The sequence below is a fragment of the Augochlora pura genome, chromosome 7 (genome assembly GCF_028453695.1).
Source record: "Augochlora pura isolate Apur16 chromosome 7, APUR_v2.2.1, whole genome shotgun sequence".
Taxonomy (NCBI): Eukaryota; Metazoa; Arthropoda; class Insecta; order Hymenoptera; family Halictidae; genus Augochlora; species Augochlora pura.
The window spans coordinates 13557380-13579228 of NC_135778.1; the positions used below are offsets into that span (position 1 = coordinate 13557380).

The following is a 21849-nucleotide window of genomic DNA, read 5'->3' on the forward strand; positions in this document are numbered from 1 at the left end:
AAACGCGAACGTATCCGAAGTATGATTACTAATTGGAAACGTCGCGTGATAAGTTTCAATGGTGATCCGTCTGGATCGTCGGCGTTAGCATAATGCAATCGTCCGAGAAAGCCTGAGTATACATTCGAGTATTATTGAATGGCCAAATGGGAAACGCTCGCAGCGATATCTGGGCCCAGCGCGTGCACATGATTTTCAAGATCTCCTCGAGAGCGAATCCTCGCGTGACGCGAATGCTTCGCATGCTACGTCGCGATTTCAAGCATCATGAACGCGACCTTTTCATTTATTCCGCTCGATGAAATTGAAATTATACGACTATTCCACTTCGACGTTCCAGATTCTATACAACCCCTGGCCTGGCTATCCACCTAATTTTGGTTATTGAAAGCAATGCCATTTTGATTAGATCAACAAGAAGCTTCCATATTTTCAGTACTTGAGTCAGCGAATTAATTGAATCAGTGCATTGAAATTGACCAACAGTCTACTTATATTATCTTTATGGCTTTATATTATTATTTGTATTACACGAATTACATTTAGTTTATATTATAAACTATGTAAAGATCACAGGAGCAGCATAATTTATGGTATTTCCATATATAACAAGTCCTTCGATTTTTTCCTCATATAATCAATCTTAATCACAAAAAAGTGTTCTCCCTCAATAATTTTTCAAATTTTATTAATAGACGACTTTGACGAAATTTCATTGTTTCGTTGACCGTATTAAATAATAAAACACGCTGTCGTCCAGGTAACAAGAACTGACAGGCCCCTCGAATCGTCACGTTCCCGAAAACTATTTATAATAATTTTCGCGCGCGTACTCCGTTAACCCTGTCAAACACGCTACGATCACGGGACAAGATGGGAGGAAAGAGAGTGACACCGAGCGTAATTCAACGTGAAATTGAATTTCCAGCGCGCATCGTCGCGCAATAAAAAGATCGTCCGGCTCGCGAGGGTGGCCGAGGCCAGAAATTTTTCTGACGAACCGAGACGTTCGCGACGATACTGACAGAGACCGATGGGGCCCGATCAAGATATTTGACTTCTGGCTGCGGCCAGGGTTAACTTGAATTTATGGGGAGGTCGCGAACCGCCTGGAAGCCGGCAAACCGGATTAAATTGCGTTTGCACGGTCACAAAGGGACAACGCTTAATGTCTAGCTCCTCGAGCTGCCGCCGCCGCAGCTCCCACTTAATTACCGAAGTTGCGTCCCGTCGTAGCTTCTGCGCTTTGCCGGGCTGAAATCACGCAGTTTACCGAGATTGCTGTTCTGGCTCCCGAAATCGCGTCCGCTTCTTTGCTCTGAAAATATGGATAAAAAACGTAGAGAGAAGTCGGATTAAACACTCTTCGGTGAATCAATTACGAAACTGTTTTACACTAATATTATTTCTCCATATTCCTGGATTTAATATTGTTTATTTTCTAATGATTTGTGATAGTTTAATGGCACAATTTTAGACAGAAAGAAAGGCAAGGCAATGTGTAAATATCGAAATAAATTTCTTTTTCCTAGAAGCGAATATCACACGTCAAATTAGTATTTGATAGATGTTATCGATATTCCTGGATTTTTTCATTTAATAGTGTCTAGTTTATAATAATTCGTTATAGTTTAATGACGCAATCATAGATAGAAAGAGAGGCAAGAGAATGTGTAAATATCGAAATTTCTTTTTCATACGAGGCGGGCGTCGCGCCGTCAAATTAGTATTTGATAGATGTTATCGAGTGAGACACGTCACTTCTACTTATGGGATTAACACGGTACCGAATTAATTTCTAAATCTGTCGGACAACATACAGAATGTCAAACAAGAGGATTAGGGTCAATCTGCGAATGAATTTGGTAACTTGTCCAAGGAAGTTATATGATTCCTAGACCGATAAGATGAATTAGAAAATAAGAAGAAGATAAGAAAGCTAAAAAGACACAAGGATGTTACTTTTACACAATTATAAGTATTAAGAGGAATGACACATTTTTAGTTAACTCTCACTTATTGAAATTGATGGAAAAGTAGCAATTCTTCACAAAGACCAGCAGTATAATAATTAATAAAGATCCAGCCAGATAGCATGTAAGCCTCGGTCGAACGAGCCGTCACCGCTGCAGGTTCGAGTCGTGCGAACAAGTCCTGTTCGACGGTTCGCAGAATCGGCTCGTTCAATATTCCGGGAATGCGCGGATAATCGGCCGATATTGATGGGTAAGAGCGGCTGATTGCGAAGGAGGTCAATGTCAACTGAACCGTGAGATAGAAAGCCTGGGAAAATTGACCCTGCGCAAGTCATACGGTCCGCGGTACCAGGCGCATCCTTCTAGCAAACGCGGCCATTTTTTTAGAGAAAGACCGGAAGCAAGTAACGAGTGAAAATGATTTCACCGAATTCCAGCGCGTACGGCTCCGTCCAAACGCTCGTGCGTACTCGCTTCTATGTGCTTCTACGCGCTTCTACAGTCTTCTTCTCGGTTTTATTCGCTTCTACTCGCTTCTATTCACTTCTACTCGCTTCTACCCGTTTCTACTCGCTTCTACTGGCCTCCACTCGCTTCTACTCGCTTCTACTCGCTTCTATACGCTTGTACTCGCTTCTGCTCGTGCGTCGACTCTCCCCGCAATCTCTCGACGCCGCGTATCAGAACAAGTACTTTAATTGCAGGATGTCGTTAGCCCATTGCGACGCTCGGCCGCGTGAATTACTTCATCCGCGCGAGCGTGACCACGGGGTAGACGCAACACCCATGGATTATTCGCTTGTAATCGCCGCCGATTACGGATCGAATCGACATCCCCCGTGGAAGTTTATCGCGTCGTTTAGCGCTGTTTGCGAGGGCCAGTTGCAAAACACGCAAACGCTGCACCGTTCAGACGCCTATCCGCGGACACGCGCGGCACGCTTACGTGGAACCGTGGGTATCAGGAGCTGAAATAATCAACTTCCTTTTTAACCGGCGACAACTTGTTGCTTAATATTCCGTAATAAGTAGGTGAGACGGATTTTTTCAACCGTAAAATCCGCTATTATGAATCCCGACGGTTTCCTCAGACAAATTGCCATTGTTCGTTCGCAGTGGCTGGGATCGTCTGGTAGCCAGGAATTGTGTGGCATTTTATGATTTTGTAGGTGGATGTTTTACGTCATCTTATCCGATGGACGCTCGAGTGTGCTGTGATTCTATTGCTGGTTTTAATGCAATATCAAATTTGTCTGCTTGGGTTCTGCGGCAGTTTTACGGGAAAATGGAAGACTTTCTTTGAAAGATTTTTTAATGATCAAAGGAAAAGAGAGAAAGGCTTTTTGACATTTCTCTGGCTGCTTCGAAATCCTATGTTTGCAAAAGTCCTTTTTTCGTTAGCAACATAGTAAATCAAGTGCTTTTTTGACACCCACAGAAAAGTGTTTTTGAAAAACAAATCTGTTTTCCGAACGAATCAATGCGTAAAGATGCATTCTATCTTTCAATAGTCTGGTATGCAAGATAAAAATTGTCTTCTTCGATTATATAAAATAGATGTTGAATAAAAATTTTTCCTCCATTTTTGCTATAAATTCATAAAATTCGCAGACTAGTTTCAACAGCGCAGTGAACATGAGTTTTCTAATAATCGTGATGATAATGAAAAATAATGATGATCTCTCGTTTCAGTGTTAAAGAACATTGCAGAGGCAAACAATGAACGGTCGCTGAATTGAACACGGGATTTCCAGGAAACAGAAATGTCTACCGGATGAAACGATTAAAAACGATTCAGTTGCATAGAAAGGAGGTCGCGAGCGTCGTTGAAGATTGGAAACTCAGTCACGTGGCTGGGGCGCAGAATCGCACGGAAAGTTGAATGAGAGGAGGACGAAGAGCGTTGCGAACGCTGAAGTTTGATTGCGCAATTGGCAAGACGACGGCGCGAGCGGTCTTTCATAACTGTCCCCATGGCTGACGCGCGGTTTTTCCATGGGAGGCATGGGACGGCCGTGGCAACGGGAAATCGGTGCGAGCAACGATATCCGCGATAATAACGCAGTATGCGGGACAGTGATCGATATTTAGCGCAGGACAAAGCCGATGACGCCGATCCGAGCCTCTGTCATTCGCGCGACCGCCATTACGTAACGTGAATTACGCAAGGCCGCGCCACGCAGGATCGCGTCAGCTGTTCGAACTGTGGTTATAGGGAGATTATTCCAGGAGGAGAACAATGCTCCTCAGTCGCTTTGTCGAACTCCCGAAAATGTCTCGCGTCGCCGAACATAGGTTAATTAATAGTCTGCGTCTGACGCCGAGGACCCCATGGAAATTCCACAGATACCGCGCCCCGGAAATTAACTGCGGCTTGCTTCGTTTCGTCTAGATACATGTCTTGCGGTTTCTGCTCCACGTAGAAAATTAGCTTCGCGTAAAACGTTCTTGTGAAACTGTCATTTTAACGCTTTGCCCACCGGAAGCCGGCTAATAGGCTCTTTAATCACCGTGGCTGGGAGACTGCTGATTTTGTTTTAAATGGTAATCTCTCGGGAGAGGTTGTTAGTTACCCCAGACAAGCTGTTGCTACCACTGTGTTCCAGTTGAAGCTGCCAATAAATAGAGACTAATTTCTGGTATTATCTGTCACAGTGCTGGCGTATTTGGTCTCACAAGGTGGCTAAATGAAGATTTAATAAACCTTGTGTACCATAAAAGAAAGATTTTTGCTTTCTGAAATAGTTGAGCGTATAGAAAATAGTATTTGAATATGTTTTCTTTTATTTTATTCGGTCACGAAGTTCACAAATTAATTTTCTACAACTCGTAGACAAATTTTTGTCTTCGCAGAGGTTTTTGGGGGTAAACGGCTATTTTACTTTAAATTAAATATTATGTTCTATATTACCTGTATGAATTCTATTATGTATACTTTCAGGTGAATCAACGGTTTGAGTAGACCTTTAGTGGAAAATAAGACATGAGATTATTTTTTTTAAATTATAAAGAAAATTTGTATCAAAGCAAAGTAATGTGAACGAACATAATATATAAAAACATTTCTGAGTTTATTTTTAAATTTATTGTCTTTGTTTTACCCCACAGTGTCTGCAAAAACGAATAAAACAATTTTTCAAGGATAAATGCTCCATAGCGCGCGACAATAGGTTCATGTATCAATAAAAATCGCCTCTAAATCGATTCACCGAACAGCTTCAACTCGGAGATTGAGAAAATAAGCAGGGGTTCGAGACTCGGGGATTCAGATTGGGTTCGCAAGTTCCCCGTGGTATCACTTTCTCCTTGTCGTATTGAAAATGTAATGGGGGGAGATCTTCCAGGGCTAGGGGCTAGGCTTCTTACTATTCGGAGAAATATCCGCATATTTCACCGCGCCGCTCGCGTCGATGAGCGTGGTAGTCGTGCCTATTGTCTAAGTTCGATTATGGAGAGGCTCACATCCGCCCTGCGTTAATTTGGTCTTTGTATTCGTTCGCGTCGACACACCGCGAACCTATAATTACAGTCAGAGAAATCACGTTCCCCGTTCGATTCTCGCTATCGATACGCGCTGATGTTTTCGGACCGCGAAAAAAGCCTTAAGCTCACAATCGAGAGCACTGTCACGCGTTAAACTGTTAATTATTGTTTAGTTGGTTGTTAGACAAGTTGTTGCGCAACGACGCGAAGAAAAAAATTTAGGGTTCTCTAACCCTACAGCGACGAACGGTGTGTTAATGTTTCTTAACATTTTTAATAAATAGTAACTTCATCTTTTAATTTATATTCCATTTTAAATCTTTTAATTACATATCAGGTTCTATAAAAGTTTTTATACCTTTTATTTTACCAAATTACGCCAACCAAGTTTGGTATTCTTCGTTCAAGTATACAAAACTCATTTGGTCGGAATTAAAGGGTTAATTTTCTTTAACAGCAACTTTACAACGATTGTCAGATATACATAGATTGAACTTCAACGACAACCTTAAAATTAATGGACACTGATCTTCCATCGAGAAATACTTGTGCTGATATCGAAACATCGATTTTCTCGTTTTATGCAAACGTCATAAGACTTTTCGCCTAATCGAAACCGCAGTACCGGCGTTCAGAGGCCCATTCATCGTGCAATACCGAAGATTCAAGGACACGAGGGTAACGCGTTCCAGTTGCCCATGCTTGATGAATATCGTATGAGGCAATCACAAACATGTCTTACGAATCATGTCAATGTGTAATGTTAGATCAACGGCTGCGATACACGGCTCCGCGGAATGGCCACGGATGCCCCGTGAACAAGAGATTCATTTGAGTCTGTGGCTCGGTGGCGCCTGAGCGATTAATCCTAAGCGGAAATCACGAGTACAAGTTCCATGAAGGATGAAATGTGTCATCGGTCTGCAGTGATGCGTCTTTTTTTCGAAGAAGAAGCTGCGGCAGACGTTCTAAGAATTCCTAGTTGAGAGATCGAAGATTCCTAAAAATCCATGGATGCGAGGGTCTTTGACTATAGTACTTGGTTACCAGAATTTATAGCTGTAGGTCCTACAGTCATCTAATAACAGATTCTTAGTTCTAATCTTGTCTGGATCTCCGAGTTTTAAGGCGATCAATTTTAGTGTTACACTGTATCGTCATATTTCAAAGTCAATGTTGTACAAAATCAAATTCTATTATTCTATTTATTAAATTCTATTTATTAAATCCTATTTATTAAATCAAATTCTATTAATAGCCCATCTCTGATATGCAGCAACCTAATAGAAATTGTATATAAAATTCCGGATGGGCATGGCATGGTTGCTCCGAATATCGACTAAGCCACGGCTGCGATCTGAAGAGCAACTTTGCTAGTGCCTGCCACTTTGTTCGCAGCTATCAATCCGATCTCGAAGCCGTCAGAAAGTGAAACCCGTCGCGAAGCATTTTGAATTGTTAATGTCGAATTCCGGGACGAGATTTGGGATAGGCCTCGGGTCGAGCGCCCCGGGGCCTGTTTCCCTTTCGACGATTCGATCCTTATAAGCAGCGACGCCGGGACTGGGTCCCCAGCGCGAAACGAAATGAATTCGTGGCCGCGGTGCGTGGAGCATAATCGCACCCACGAGAAACACCATAACCGGGCGTCGCGTTACGTCTTTATCGGGGTCCCTCTCGCCCTCGCCCCGGCGAAAAACCGGGCCCCGATTCGCGGCGCGCGGGCGTGGCGATCCGCAAGGACAGAGACATTAAGCTTCGCGTCGTCGCGACGCGATTTACAGTCAGCGCCGCGGATTTTCTCCCCGCGTTTACCCACGCGAGGACTTTTTCGTCGCGGCCGATAGGCGCACTTCGCGATTCGAAAAAACCGTGGCGACGCTGACTTCTTTCAAGGTGAACCGAACCGGGAACGACGTCCAGATCGGTTGCGCGTGTCGCGATCTCGTTTGCATCTCGGAACAAATGCGCCGAGGCGCATTCCACCACGACCATCTTCGGAACCTTGGAGGCCGCTTTTGAAGATCGACTCATGAAAACTGGAACTCGTTTTATTCCATTCTGATGCTGGCCTCTTTGCCGATGGAGTCGTTCGACGATACGGCGGCATTTGTGACTGACCGGTGCATTTTTACTTCTTTTCTGGAAGTTGCTTCGCGAAGTTCAGACGCTTCCTATGGAAATTTCTCTCAGAAGTAGAAATATCTGTGACTCTTCTGTTATCAGCAATAGCTAATCAAAGTAAATAAGGACATATATATATATATATACAACTAGCAGACAGACATATATACATGTTTATATATTATATATATTATAAATATATATATATATATATTATAAAATATATATATGAAAATTGTTATTCTGTTTCATTAGGGACGTTGTTAACTCTCATTCCGCCTTCATTTTTCCAACTTAGTGCATCCCTCGCCTGTGAAATTGACATTTTAATATTGTCAAACATATTATGAAAAGTAGTATAAATGTAAAGCACTCATTTTGATGACCTAACGATAGCCAAAGTTAAACCGATGAAGCTTCTGCAGACGAAATATGCAGAAAAATGGAGTATGCTCTTCCGCTACGGATTCTCTTCGACGATAGCCTCGCCGATCAAAACAATCTATCTCGAAGCAACCACGCCTGGTGCACGTCAGCGACCGCATCGATCCTCCTCCCGACTTGTTGCTTTTACGGCTGCGTACGAAAATGACGGAAGAACGACGGCCGTGCAGCACGAAAAAAGGCGGCGCAGAAAATCTCCCTGGGCACGATCGGTCGAATCAGAGTAGTCGACCACCGCGGGTCTTTTTACCATGAGTCATCGCTCGTGTGTCGTTTCTACCCGTTTCTCTCTGCCGTTCCTCCGCTCTTTCTGCCGGCCTTCTCTTTCCTCCTCTTCCTTCGCGAGCAGTTTCCTCTTTCTTTCCCCCGTTTCGTTCCGTTCCTTTTCTTCGCCCGTTCGTGGCTTCGTCGTCGTGGACTTCGAACGCTTGCGTCTACTTCTCCCGGTAGGTATTCACCGAAAAGAAAGCGAAGAGAAAGAAAATGGCCGCGTCGAGAACCGGTGGAGGAGGACAAAGGCTCTCACTCCGCCGCTGGTGGAGGCTTTGAACGCCGCGGACCGAAGGGTACCGGCGGCTGCGTGCACCGTCGTCGGCCGACGAAAAAAGACACGTCGTAAATGTTGCTTCGACGTAGGCCGGGGCTGTAAAAAAATCGACAGAGGCGCCGAAACCTGGCTGCGATTTAACCGCATCCTCCGCGAGACCATCCACAGGGTCCTGCCGGAGAAGAAACCGAGCTACGTCGACGCCGCCCCGGTCGTAACGAGCTCGAAAGACTGTAATCCTTCGGCATGCGCACACGTGCGTCACGATGCTTCGAAGCCCGTGAAATTGTGGCCGCGGATTCCTGCGTGCGTGGACCGAGTATTGGTGGATTTCAGACTACCTACGAGTTGCCGGAAATTTTTGCTCGACTTACCGAACGTTTTCTGCCAATTGGAGTGCGTTGCCTTGCGTTGTTCTTATATCTGTGAGGATTAAAATGAATCTTTATAAGCAGTGTTAAGGAGTGACCATTTTACTGCATTTATATATTTGATTAGGAAGATTGCTTTATTTGTCCTCTGTAGAAAATATCCTTTTTCTTGAATCCTTATTTTCATGGAATTTTCTGGATGTTGTTAGACAGAGACCACACTATAATTTCAATTTAAATATGCATTACAGATAAATGTAAAAAATCCGATATACAAAAATGATTTCCAAATAAAAAGGGTTTCTACCGGGTTGCAAAAGAATGCTTTAAAATCTATGCAACAAAATTCTAGAGGTCTGCAATTATAAAATCGTAGCAAATATGCAGTCAACAGCATCGATGCAACCTTGAATTGGGTTTTCCCTCATTCAGACCATCGAGCTTCATTCGCAGACAATACGGTGGCGCCACTGTGCCACGATCGGTATTTAAAATCTCGAAGAATTATGGCGCACGTCCGGCGAGTTTTACCGTCGAAACGGCGTTAACGGGAAAGCCCCTCGACAGAGAGAAAAAGAGATTTAATTATCCAAGGCGCGGACGGTCTTGGTTAATGGCGGCGGCGGTGTCTGGATTATTCGGCCGACTTGTTTCATTATCGCGGGCCGCGGGTATTTATGGGTGTCGAAAGTCCGCGCCGCGAACGGTACGGGCTAATTGTTAAGAGGGCCGTAACCCCGCGAGTGTTTCTTCGTTATTTTCGCTGTAACCTTACGCCGTGGCGTGGCGGCCATGTAAGTACCTGTCGTGGCATGCACCCGGCGGATATAAAATGTAACGCGCAAAACCTGGCCGAGCACGCCACGACGGGTTTGCAAATGCGCCGCGCGGAGGGCTATGAGCCACCATAATTCAGTCCTCGGGGCGAGAATCGTAAATCCGCGGAATGTCGAATCCCTGCGCGGCTGCGAACCGTTAAGTAGCGCCGTATCCATTATCTTTATGCGTCCATTCCCCCCTTCGTAAGATAGAACCTTCACCCCGCCAATTTTCTGCCTCGAATATCGCGCAACTCATTTCTACTCTTCGCTCAGCTTGTATTCAACTATCAATGTCAATCTTCGGTGGTTGGTACTGTTAACGCGCTACCTCTTACCGTTTACGTGATTGACACCCAACACATTGGTATTCAGAAAAGCACACGCAGTTGGGGCAACTTGTTTAGTTACCTGTTGCATTTCCTAGATCCTAACAAAGTTTGTGGAAACAATAATCCTACTGAATCTACAAAATCTTATGCGTCAGCTACAATAAACAATACATCCCCGACCAAAGAACAGGCAATCATAATTGACGCCGTTAATGATTCACCGGTAAGAGATTATGTTCTGGCTGTAGCAAAGAGTACCGGTCCAAACGTCATTCGCTTTGTCTCTCGTATTTCTACTAACAGAATCTGCATCTACTTTGACAACAAATCGACAGTAAAAAACTTTGTAACTAACAACAAAACACTACTGATTAACAACACGAAAACTTCTGTCAGACGCCTACTAAACCCATCACAAAGAATAATTTTTTCCAATGGTCGTCAGCAACCAAAAGATCATTAAGAACAAAATTCGTCGAAAAGCCACCAACCACTTTTGCGAACTTTATGCTTGAAAACACGCTATTGAAACAGTCACCACTGACCATAATACAAACTTCGCCATCTTTTGTGATTCCACTAGTGCTATCAAATCAATCCAGAATATATGGCCAAACGACCCTATCATTCAAGATTGTCAAAAATCCTAAAGTGAATCAGTCCAGAGGAACAACACAATTACAATAGTATGGACCCCTGCCCACATTGGTATCATAGGAAATGAGATAGCAGATAAAGCTGTCAAAGAAACAGCCAACTCAACTTCCCTCAATCCTATAAATGATAAACTACGAACGGAGACAATGATCGGCGATTTAACACTGAAGTCAAGAGAATACTGGAACAATATTTGGAAAGCATCATCCCACCCACGAATAACCACAATAAAAGAAGATTTCTACGAGGACCATAATTTCAAGGACCATAATTGGACACACGAGACTTACTCATCGATACCTTCTTTCAAAAGAAGATCCTCCTACCTGTGAACCGTGCAACACCCGTCTTACAATAGACCATATCAGCATATATTGCAGCAAATTCAACAGAATCAGGCAACAGAACAGCATCAAACCACTCTTAGAAGATAACCTGAAGAGCCCCAAAACAATCAATAATCTGCTCAATTACTTAAAGGAAATCAAAATGTATAACGAACTGAAATCCCTTCATGTCGCTAATAACCCACTGGTGGGTTATTACTAAGATACAGACTAATACCAACTAATTACAAACTAATAACAACTAGTGGTTGATGCGACAATAAATAACTAATTAAAAAAAAAAAAATCAACTGGCTTCTCAATAGTTTTATGGAACCAAGTTTTTGAACTCGTAAAACAATTCTTTGCGTAGTCACTGTCGAAACCTTCAGATGATGAAGCGATATTTAAATTTAATATATTATTCAAATATATGCTATTCCTTTGCAAGCATTGGCACCTTTCTACATTTAAAATTTAAAAGATCGATTATACCAGTGTACTGAATTCCCAAAATCTTATCTTACTTTTGCATTTAATTCTTTAACCACTGACTATGAGGCACGATGTTTCGCTTGCATTTTTCAAGCAAGATTTATTGACCAACGTAGTGCTAAAGCACTAGGCGGCCGATACGCACGGCTAGTAACATTTCCATTAAAATGTTGCCTCATTGTTGTATTTAACTGACGCGAGCTAATTTATGGACTGCGGCTCGCATTTATTAACGTTAAAGACCCAGTTAAGTGAACGCAAGGTCTCAATACCGTCTGGAAATCGAGCAATAAATAACTCCGCAACGTCGAACACTTTTCAGCCACGGTAATTCCGTTCCATTAGTGTCGAAACACTAATTACCCACGCCAGTTCCCGATCTAGCCCTCGGAATATCCAGCGAGATACTATCCAAGATTTTGAATAAACACCGGCGCAGATAGTATCGATGCCCAATGGTTTCTATTTACGGTAACACGAGATAAGGATAGTTGGCGCGAACTATGCAATCTTTCCGCGGTATCGCGTTCTCTTCGGTGCCCAGCAGGTGTCCTAACGCCGCCTGACAGTCGCGCGCGCCGCGATATTAATAACGCAAATACGTTCCGCAACAATGCAAATTACGAAACCGCTTGATCCCGGTTTAAAAGTCGCTAATCTGCTTGGCCTAATGACCGCCGGCGGATAATAAGCGGGTTACCTAAAGGGCCCTAACGTCGGCGTTCGCGAAAGCCGAGATCGATACGTGGCTGAATTTCGCCAGATCGAATAATAATCGTCGTCGTTACACTGGGCCGGGCTCTTCGATTAACCCGGATAACCCCGTGGGTCCCCAAAGGATCGCGATAATACGATCTCCCGCGTTTATCTATCGTCGATTCGTGGCTCCGAGAAACTCCCTCTTGCTCAACCCGGGCCGAGAGCCAGTGATTCACGAGTCGTGTTGCACGTTACGATTCCAGCATGATACACATAGGTCCTGGTTACGCGTGCAAACGGCGTACCTGTGCAAGTACAGTCTTGCGACACGTTCATCCACTCTCTAATTACCCGAGCTTCCTTCCACGCGTCCGCGGTGCATGTCCAACAACGTATGGCCAAGTCTAACGGCACCCGGAGCATTAATCACCCTACGCCCCATGGGACTGACATTGTTTTCCGCGGCTCCGACACTGTCGCAGAACCGTCGCCGCCTTTTTATCCCGCTGGATGCTGATGTCTCTTTGATTGTGGAACGTGGTGCTTCTTGCGAAGACCGTCTGCATTGGTGTCGTCTTCTGATGCTATCTTTAAGGGCCAGGTAAAGGTATTTTTAACCACTGACGCATTGGGCATTATTATCAACGATCTCACATCGCCGTCTATATTTTGCACAATTTTTACCTGAATCTTCTGCCATATACAGAGCTCTTAAGCCTTTGTATATTATTTATTGAACGTAAAGATTGAGCCATTAAATGCGTCTGCGTACAGTGAAACTTTCATTACCTGAACTCTTGGTATTCGAGTTCTTTATTAGATAAATATGTTTCATATTTAAATCGTGCCTTTTGCGACATAATTTATTATGCAATTCAGTTCGAATTTATTCCAGCACTGTTACCAAAGATCTGTCCATTACCAAAGATCTGTCCAAAGATCTGTCCTAATACAGGAGTCCTTTTATTTCGTTTGTATAACCAAAAATCTACTGCATTGTAAGACATGTCTTTGTGACATTTCTTAAAAATGTGACCTTAAAATGTAACTTAAAGAATAAAATACAATTTCAAAATTAAACTAAAAGAGCGTCAAGCATGTAATGGTTTATTCGAAGAGGCAAGAGCATGTAACGGATTGTCCCAAATCGAGCAAACCACGAATTCACTTCGAAACATAAAAGTGGGACACGGTACCAGGCTGCTTTAATATCCGAACGATTTTGTCGGCCAATTAATTCGTACAGGAGTTCCCTGTTCGCGAGGTAGTTCGTGTGGTCAAGCATTCGAGACCTCTGTTTCGCCGGCAGCGGGCGGAGCCGCACGAAACGGTGGTTAACGCGGGAACAAACGATTCATGAACGCGCGCCCGTAGATCGTTACGATTATTCTAAAGCGTGGCACGGCGAGCAGAAAGCGTTCAAACTTGAAACACGTTGCGGGGGGAGAATGAGTCAGAGCCGAGCTATATCTCCTAGACCGACTAGACCAACCGCCTGTCCGTTGTTGCCCGGCAATTACGAACGGGTGAGGGTCGTGGAACGTTCGCACGGGAGGGGTTTGCCTTGCGAAATAATAAACGCCGGCTCCTTTATCGATTCGATGCACGGAACCGCGCTGCCGTGGAGGAGATCCAAGAACAGTCGGGGAAACCATTGACATTGCCGGGCCTCGCCAGTCTGCATTTTAACGGCTCGAGTCCTGAAGACTTCCTTGTCACTACTAGTTTGAAATTCTGACGTCGACCAATTTAAATTCATCGGGCCGCGCGGCGTGAATCATGCGGCCGATCATTATCTGTCAAATCGTTGGGCACTAGCTGGACTAACAAGAGGTATTTGTCAACAGTTAATAGCTCTTCCAGGATGATACCATTTGCATGACGGCTTTCGGGATATGCCCGAAATGCGTGGGCAGGCTAGGGGATGTTTCCCGACGATACTGACGGAGTGTAGGTATTCATTTATGCGGAGCGTGTTTGGGGTATTGGTGACTCAAGGGTTCAGCGTTGGACCCTAGAATAGTGAACCTTCTTGACAAGTTATAACTTAATATGTTTGAGATTATTTATAACTGTATTTAGCAATTTTTGGACATGAAACTGTAGATAATTTTAAAAAATTGCCAGAAACTAGATCGTCCAATAACAACATTTATATTCTGCGGCTAAATGGACCCAAACCTCACCGCCTATTAAACTATCTCCTTATAATTTAAAATAGCAGAGCCAGTTACTGCGGCGTAACCAATTATTTTTTAACTAATTGCTCCAAATATTGTCTTTACTTTATTTTTTTCTGAATAAAAACATATAATACATCTTATTCGACAAATATAAAGTTATTTGTTACAAAGTAACCGGCTCCAATACCTTGGTTTGCATTCGTCTGCCGCGTCCAGACGGTGACATATTTGCAGGTATCAGATCTTGTCGACAATTTTTGTTCCCTAAGGGCAATATCAACATCGTAGTAAAAGTACTCGCAGTTGGAGAAAGTGTATTGATTTTGCATCTTGTCCTCAGGGTAGGACAAAGCAGAAAGTAGTTGGAAGTAACACCGGTAGCACAATCGAGTCCGATGTTTCTCTAGCGAACTGGAGTTTGCATAAAAGAAAGTGGCGGCCATGTTGAGCACCGCCAACACCGACGCCTTTCATATTTTCTAGTAACGATTCTGATATTCTTATGGAACCTGGTATATAGAATTTTTCGATCAATTTTCTTCGTGTCTAATGTTAAACAGTTCTGATACTGTTGATTTCGGTGTTCGCGCGAGGAAGCTCTTCGGCCGATCCCGTCTTCCTAGAGGCTCCATTGCCGCGGTTAAAAGGCCAATTAAGCTCGGCCGGTGATAATGCACGAGAGCACTCAGGAAATCGATTTGTACAGACCAATCGGCATCCAGTCGACCATATCCGGCACCATGGAGAAACCATATGGTCTCGGAATGACACGACATTTCCACGAAGGTAAGCGGCTCCCTCGGCTAGGCTAGGAAACGCACGCGAGCCGGCTCACCTGAACGGTGCACTTTCTGCCCTTCGTTTTGCGGTGGTTCGATTCATCTTGACTTTTCAAGGCGAGTGTAGGGTCATCGTCGTCGCCCACGAAACGGACGAATCGGTATGAATGAACGCCGGGCATGAAGCCGCGGGTCGGCGAGGGGAGGTGGAGAGGCTCTTTTCGAGGGTGCTCACGTGCCTGTCACGTGAGGTAGGCACGCCCATTGTCTCGCGGAGAATGCAGCGGAGTCGTGTGCATGTGTGCCGGTCGTGTGGTGACTATCTCGCACACGCGTAAGACCGTACGGAGGTGTGTACGCGTCTGTGTGTCGCCGGCGGCGGTGGCACAACGCAGGTTACGAGAACGGTGGCTGAATATTAAAGAGGGGAAGAAGTAAAAGGCGATAGGATGTGGCGCGAGGTGGAGACCGAACGGAAGTACCGCGACACCGGCGCTAATCGTGAAAGAAAACCGTTTTGCCGAGAGGGTCGTCCGTTTCAGTATCCAAGTGGCTCGGCTTTTTCTCGATTCAGCGCCGGTCGGAGTCGTCCTTCAATCGCTCAACCCTCCTGCGATCCTCCTTTCAGCCTCTACAATAATCGAAAGAGTGCTGAGGACGCAGGGAAGAGATTCAACTGTTTTTCCTTTGGAATTCTAGGTTGCGCACGCATTTAACTCGTTTGCATCCAGATCTAGTTATCGTCGGTTTTGGTGGCACTTGGATGCTTATTATTTTGCACAATTTTCGCTCCCTCTTTGCTTACAATTATTTTCAGTCAATTTCAAGACAGAGGAACTGTTTAATTTCTTTTCACCCTCCTACTGTTTTCTTCTATGTCAATTACTAGGCTTAAAATATATAGTTGTAGGAATTCAGAAATAAAAGATTTCCGCCTTTGAAAAAAACTGACTGTATGAAAAGGAAATAATAATTACAATGAAATGTCAATTTGACGTGAAAATATAGCGTCGAGTCAATGAGATCCGAGTGCGAAAGGTTAATAGTAGCCGCATTAACGGTTTCATTTCTGAGTACAGTCCTCAAACAAGTATAGCCGAGGGATAATGTTGTAATTTCTTCCAATAGCTTCCTCTATAATAAGATTTTGTTTAAACCTCATTTTGCTTTTCATCTTGATATAAAATAGTATCTCAAGCTTATAGTGTCCGCAATATAGTGTCCAGTATCCATAAAATAATCTTTATTATTACAAAATATTATTTTAAAATTACAAACTGTTATTATAAAATGTTAAACTAGACATGGTTGATCGGGGGTGATCAGCTTGCGACCTAATAGCAGTATCGAAGAAATGGAAACACGAGGTCGATAAAGAGCTCGAGCATGGGGAGCCAGTCTCTAGACGAAATTCACGGCACGCGATGGCTCGTCGTTCACGTATTAAAGATTCAGCAGGAAATGGCGGGGGGCCCTCGTCGCCTAGCATACACCTAGGATCATTCTTCCATCTTTATGCGATGGCTGGCAAGGGCAATTTGCCATTTATTTTCCGGCCGGTTTCCATCGTGCTTGCAATTCGCAACGGGTGGAAGCGAATTACTCGTGGCATTCGAGGAATTCCCGGGTCCCGGCGTTGCTCACGGTGTGTCACTCTAATTACTCCACGGCTGATCGAACACCGATCGCTCCGATTGGGCAATCGTGAATGTCTTTTCTCCGTTTCCGCGAGAAACGGGCGATTAGGGTCGATGCACGTCGAGCGTAATTCGCGTCACGAGGCGACGGAAGAGTGTCAACGGTGAAATCATGGAGAAAGACGGCCGGACGTTGCCGATCGATCGGTCTGACCGAAGATCGAGGCAACAATCGCGATAACCAATACCGGGGATGTTTTATTCCTCCTAATTGTGTCGGCGATTAGGTCTCGTTAACGAGAGTGGCTCCGGAATGCTTTATCGGCTGGTAAATTAATTGGTACGGATGTAACCCGCGCACGAGGTAGAGCATGGTAACCGTCTTACGGTTCGGGTCACGTGTCCTCCATTACCGATCACAGGAAAAAAATCGATGGGTTTGTTACGCTGCTAATGGAGAATGATGACTCGGAGAAATTCGAGGCGATTGTTGCAATTAATGGTAAAGATTCCGGGTGTAAACACCGATTAGAAGCTCAATGATGGCAATTTAATGTCGATTCGCTGTACCCACATCTCCCAACTTGGGAGAAATCATTAATGACTGTCTCGAAGACTTCAACAAGTACTCGGCTAGATTGTAGACATTATCATTTATATTCTTCTGAATTTTCTGGGACACTATGTCACACAATTATCAAATAAGGTTGGAAAGATTTTCATATTCTTTCGAATATAGCTAAAAGATTAATGGCCATTATTTATACAAATTTCTGATTACTCAAAAGTCTACAGTACAAAAAGTTTTGTGAGCATTTATGTGATTGCTAATTTAATAATCTCCCCCTTTTCTGCTGTCACACACAATCTTTAAAATTTCTCGCAGAAATCACCCTTTCTATGGCATACATTGGAATATCAGTGTATCAAGAATGCATAAAAAATGATTTCAAAAATCATGATAGACGAACGATGAGTTACCTGGTGCTAGTGGTCAGCTTAGAGTAACTTTCCTATACAATTGTGTGCTTTTGGAGACGGAAGTAGCATCAGCTTACGGGAAACGCCGGCGAACCGGACGTTAAGTAGGAACGACGAGGAGCAAAGGACAAAAAGGAAATTTGGTATGAAATGCCCGGCCTGTCCGGCGTGGCAAGGTGCAGCGCGGTCGTGCAGTATAATGCAACGGCAAAATGGAAATGTAGCGGGCAGCATCGAAGCGAAAACGAGCGAATGTAAACAGGAGGAGGCAGGCGTGTGTGGTGGCTGGGCCATCGAGGCTTCCGCTTGTTTAGCTCTGTTTGTTTTGGCTGCGCCGCGCGAGACGAGCTGCCGCGCTCTAACTCTTTCTCTCTCTGCCTCTCTCTTCCTCTCTTTTTCTCTCTCTTTCCCCCATTGCGATCGGTAGTGTTATATTACTGTCTAAACGGCTTTTTCCGTTTCGTTCTTTTTCTTCGGTTTCGTTTTTATATGGGTGACCGACGTCAGCCGGTTTTACGATGTCGTGCCGGCCGCGCCACGGTGGACAAAGATCGGCCGCGTGAGAAATTAACCTGCGCGCATGCGAGCACGCGAAAAAAGGAACGTGCCGATGGCCAAAGAAACAAAGCGGACCAGTCGATACGAGTAGATACGATTACCGAGTCGAGCAGATCGCACGGAAGTATTATGTTTACCGTGTAAACCGGCAAAAACGCTACGCGCTGCGCCGCCATTCATTGTAAAATGCTAGCCGCGATTCTAATCCGTCATGCGAATGCAACTGTCGGATCATTGTGTGGTCGCGTGACGGAAAGCTTTCACGTTTCCTTTTTTCGTTAAGGTAGGGAACGTTATCTAGGAATCGATGGATCGGTTGCTACCCCAAATGCCACCGCGACAACGGACGCGGTCACTAAACGTCGGGCCCATAAATGGTTACGCTCTAATAAGAAAAATGCTCCTAATTGCGGAGGGTGTCTCTCTGTTAAGTATCTTTATTGTTATCGACCATATAAGAATTGATGGGGAAGCTAGGAGAGGAGAGTGCGATCGTGCTTGGCCGATCTGTCGCCAAGGTCGCTTCAAGGTTAACGAACTTTAATTGCGGAGTAACTGGTCCCGTTGTGAGACAGTGTCATCTGGCAGAGTAAATGTAATTAAGATTGGGATACCTCACAATGGGCGACAGTTCGAAATTGTTTTAGATAGCTCGATGATTGTTTGCAAATTGAATTGGCAATCGTGTAACCAGGTGCTGTGGAAGAACGAGTTAGACTTGTAGGTTCTAAGAACGTACAATTAATTTTTTTGAATGTGAAATGAATGACTATTCTTCTATTGTCTATGCTTGATCGATAGAAGAGGTATAATTTAACTTAGAAATAATTTAGATTTATTTGAAGACTGTCGTAGAAGAAACAAATTTATTCAATAATTTTCAATGCTAGCAATTTTACTAATCATGCAATTAAAAATACCCCTTCAAAGGGGTTTCAGTTTTGCCATGATCGTCGCTTTTTAGAAAAACTCGTTTTCTATCAAAAATGTTCTTCAATGAATTCAAAAATAATGAAGTACTTCATCTTGTATTAAATTGAATTGAACAATAGTTTAATAGAAATACTATCGTGTATCGTTTTATACCGATATAAACTTTGTTCTTATCTAGATCTTTCACTATTTTTCTTATAATATACGTTTCGATTAAGAAATCTACATGTGAAAGTTATTATAATTTTAAGAACATTAAAACAAAAATTCTAAAACCGGTCATTCTGTAAAAAAGCTTTCTCGCACTATTAAAGACCAGAGTATACCATTTTTAAATTAAAAATTAAAGTTACTGAAGTGAGATTCGCATCGCTTACCCTTGAAGCGGTTGCAAAGTATCCCCTCCAGATTATTCATTACCAGCGACGTCGATTGATTTAAACGTAGAGAAAAAAGGATCGTCGAAGAAGCGAAAGTTCGGTGAACCGAAGATTCGAGGGACGTAGACCTGGGTGCGCACCCTTTAATCCCATTTAACGCGTCGGGTGGCTCGGGCGCGCCTAAAGTCGCGTTGAAACGCGATCCAGGTATATATCGTTCCGCAGTTCCGGTGTTCCGGACGTCCCGTTCCGTCGTTCCACGGTTCGAGCGCGAGAGTAGGCAGTTGCGTGTGTCGTGTCAGTTATATCTCGGCAGCGAGTGCCGTCAGGCGCACGGGTGTTACGACGCGCGTCGTTCCTTCGAAATCCTCGTGTATCCTCGACTCGTCGCATCCCATTCAAACAACATTGTGACAGTTTTACAACGGCCACAGTCGTGTCCTCGTTGGGACACAGTGTGCATTTCGTGCAGTTACAAAGTGTCGCCTCACGATCTAATTCCTCGTTCGATCGAATCATGACAGTCTACAACGATTCGCGCGGTTCTGTTTCGAGAGCGTCTACACTTCGATTGCTACAAGTGAGAGAAACGTTTGTGATTTTCGCGAGAAAGGCTTCGATTTTTCATCTAAGTTCTGTCACGTACACGTGATACGTACCTCGCTGCGTCGCGTTTTCTTTCGATTTCGTTTGATCGAATCGATGCTCGTCGGCGATACCGTGCTCGTCGGCGATACCGTGCTCGTCGATGGTGGCATGCATGGCGGGACACAATCACCGGCAGGACATTGTAATGAATTATGCAGGAGATCAAATCACGCCTATGCGAGAATCATCGACTTTGCACGCTCGATCCTCCCGTATTAATGCGCTGATGTCGCTCGCTGGCTGCTGTCGTTACCTGTGAATATTACCAGTGCCTTAAGCGTCTAAAGCGTTGCTACTGTCTCCTTACAAGTTTCTGACAGAGGACATTATAATTACTCTGGTGTTCGTCTTCGCAGTGGCAGTGTAACCTCGCAGGATCTCGATCGGCGTAAACAGGGATGTTTACCAACAATTACCGGACTACAGTTCGTCGCTTCGATTTTAGCGTACGAGTTGTGAGCTGTCTTTTCTTGTGACTCACGACGCACACGTGTTCTACTGTGTAACAATCGCTTTCGTAATATTGACAACTTGTTGGCCGCACAATTAAACTCGCGCGAGACGTTCCATTCTGCGAAACACGCCGCCGTTGTTAACACCGTGAAACTGCGCCTGCGCGTACCCCCGAGTCGATCAAGAATATCGAGATCGAGATGTGGCGTTATTTCGGTAATCAAACGATCGCGGTAGTAGGGGGAGTGTCCTTAGGATTGCCAGATGTGCTCAATGCAGAGTACGTTTCTTTTTGAGGTATGTCAGCGTTGTTCTCTTTAGTATTTTTATTATCGTACTCTGCTTTTCCTTTTTAGTTCGTAGTACATATTTAGTTCCAACTTAATGAATCAAATAATTTCGGTAGATCAGTAGCTTATAATCTCGTCGATGATTCGGATTGTTTCAATCTATAGTACATTGATAAGAGCATTTGCCAACGACGCTAATTTCATTAATATAAGATATTAATTCGTTTTAAACTTGTTTTATAATATTAATTTACTTTAACATTGATATGAAATATAATATCGTTTAAAATTAATATAAAATCGGAGACGCTGTTAATGTTGTAGAACGTTTTCCTTTAGATTTTATTTTCTGTATCATTTGGCAGTCTTAAGTGTATAGTGAGTTCGAACGTTGACAGTGTGGATACAGTGGAATTGTGAGTAACGTGATTTCCCGGAGAATCATTAGAAGTGGAAAACTCGGATAATCGTCATGGCTTACGTGCTCTGGCGAGTCTTTATGAAGAGGTACTCGAAGGTGCGGCTGGGCATCAGGAATTTACCCGTAAGTGTGGACAACCTTCGTAATTTGAAACACCGCTACCTCGAGCATGCTATTTTCTGTTAGAATTTTACTGGTATACTGTTTCGCGCACGTCGAACGACCGTTGTAATTACGCTGGCCATTGAATACATTATGCAACCCGTTGACCGGAAATCTGCGCGAACGTGAATCGCGCGAATTATCGGTTTCGA

General features: G+C 44.0%; 1 protein-coding gene across 4 annotated transcripts in view; it reads left to right on the forward strand.

The window, feature by feature from the left end:
- The first annotated feature begins 20109 nt into the window (after positions 1-20109).
- The window catches only part of LOC144473601 (uncharacterized), a 505151-nt gene continuing 503411 nt past the window's right edge, over positions 20110-21849 (forward strand). Inside the window, exons 1-3 of one of the 4 annotated variants that reach the window (XM_078187617.1) lie at positions 20110-20303; positions 20728-21121; positions 21454-21658. In XM_078187617.1, coding sequence (XP_078043743.1) covers positions 21587-21658 — 72 coding nt within the window. In that variant the 5' untranslated portion in view covers positions 20110-20303; positions 20728-21121; positions 21454-21586. Of the gene's footprint in view, positions 21659-21849 lie in introns of all 4 variants that reach the window. The other 3 variants (XM_078187616.1, XM_078187618.1, XM_078187615.1) reach the window with 3 other exon arrangements.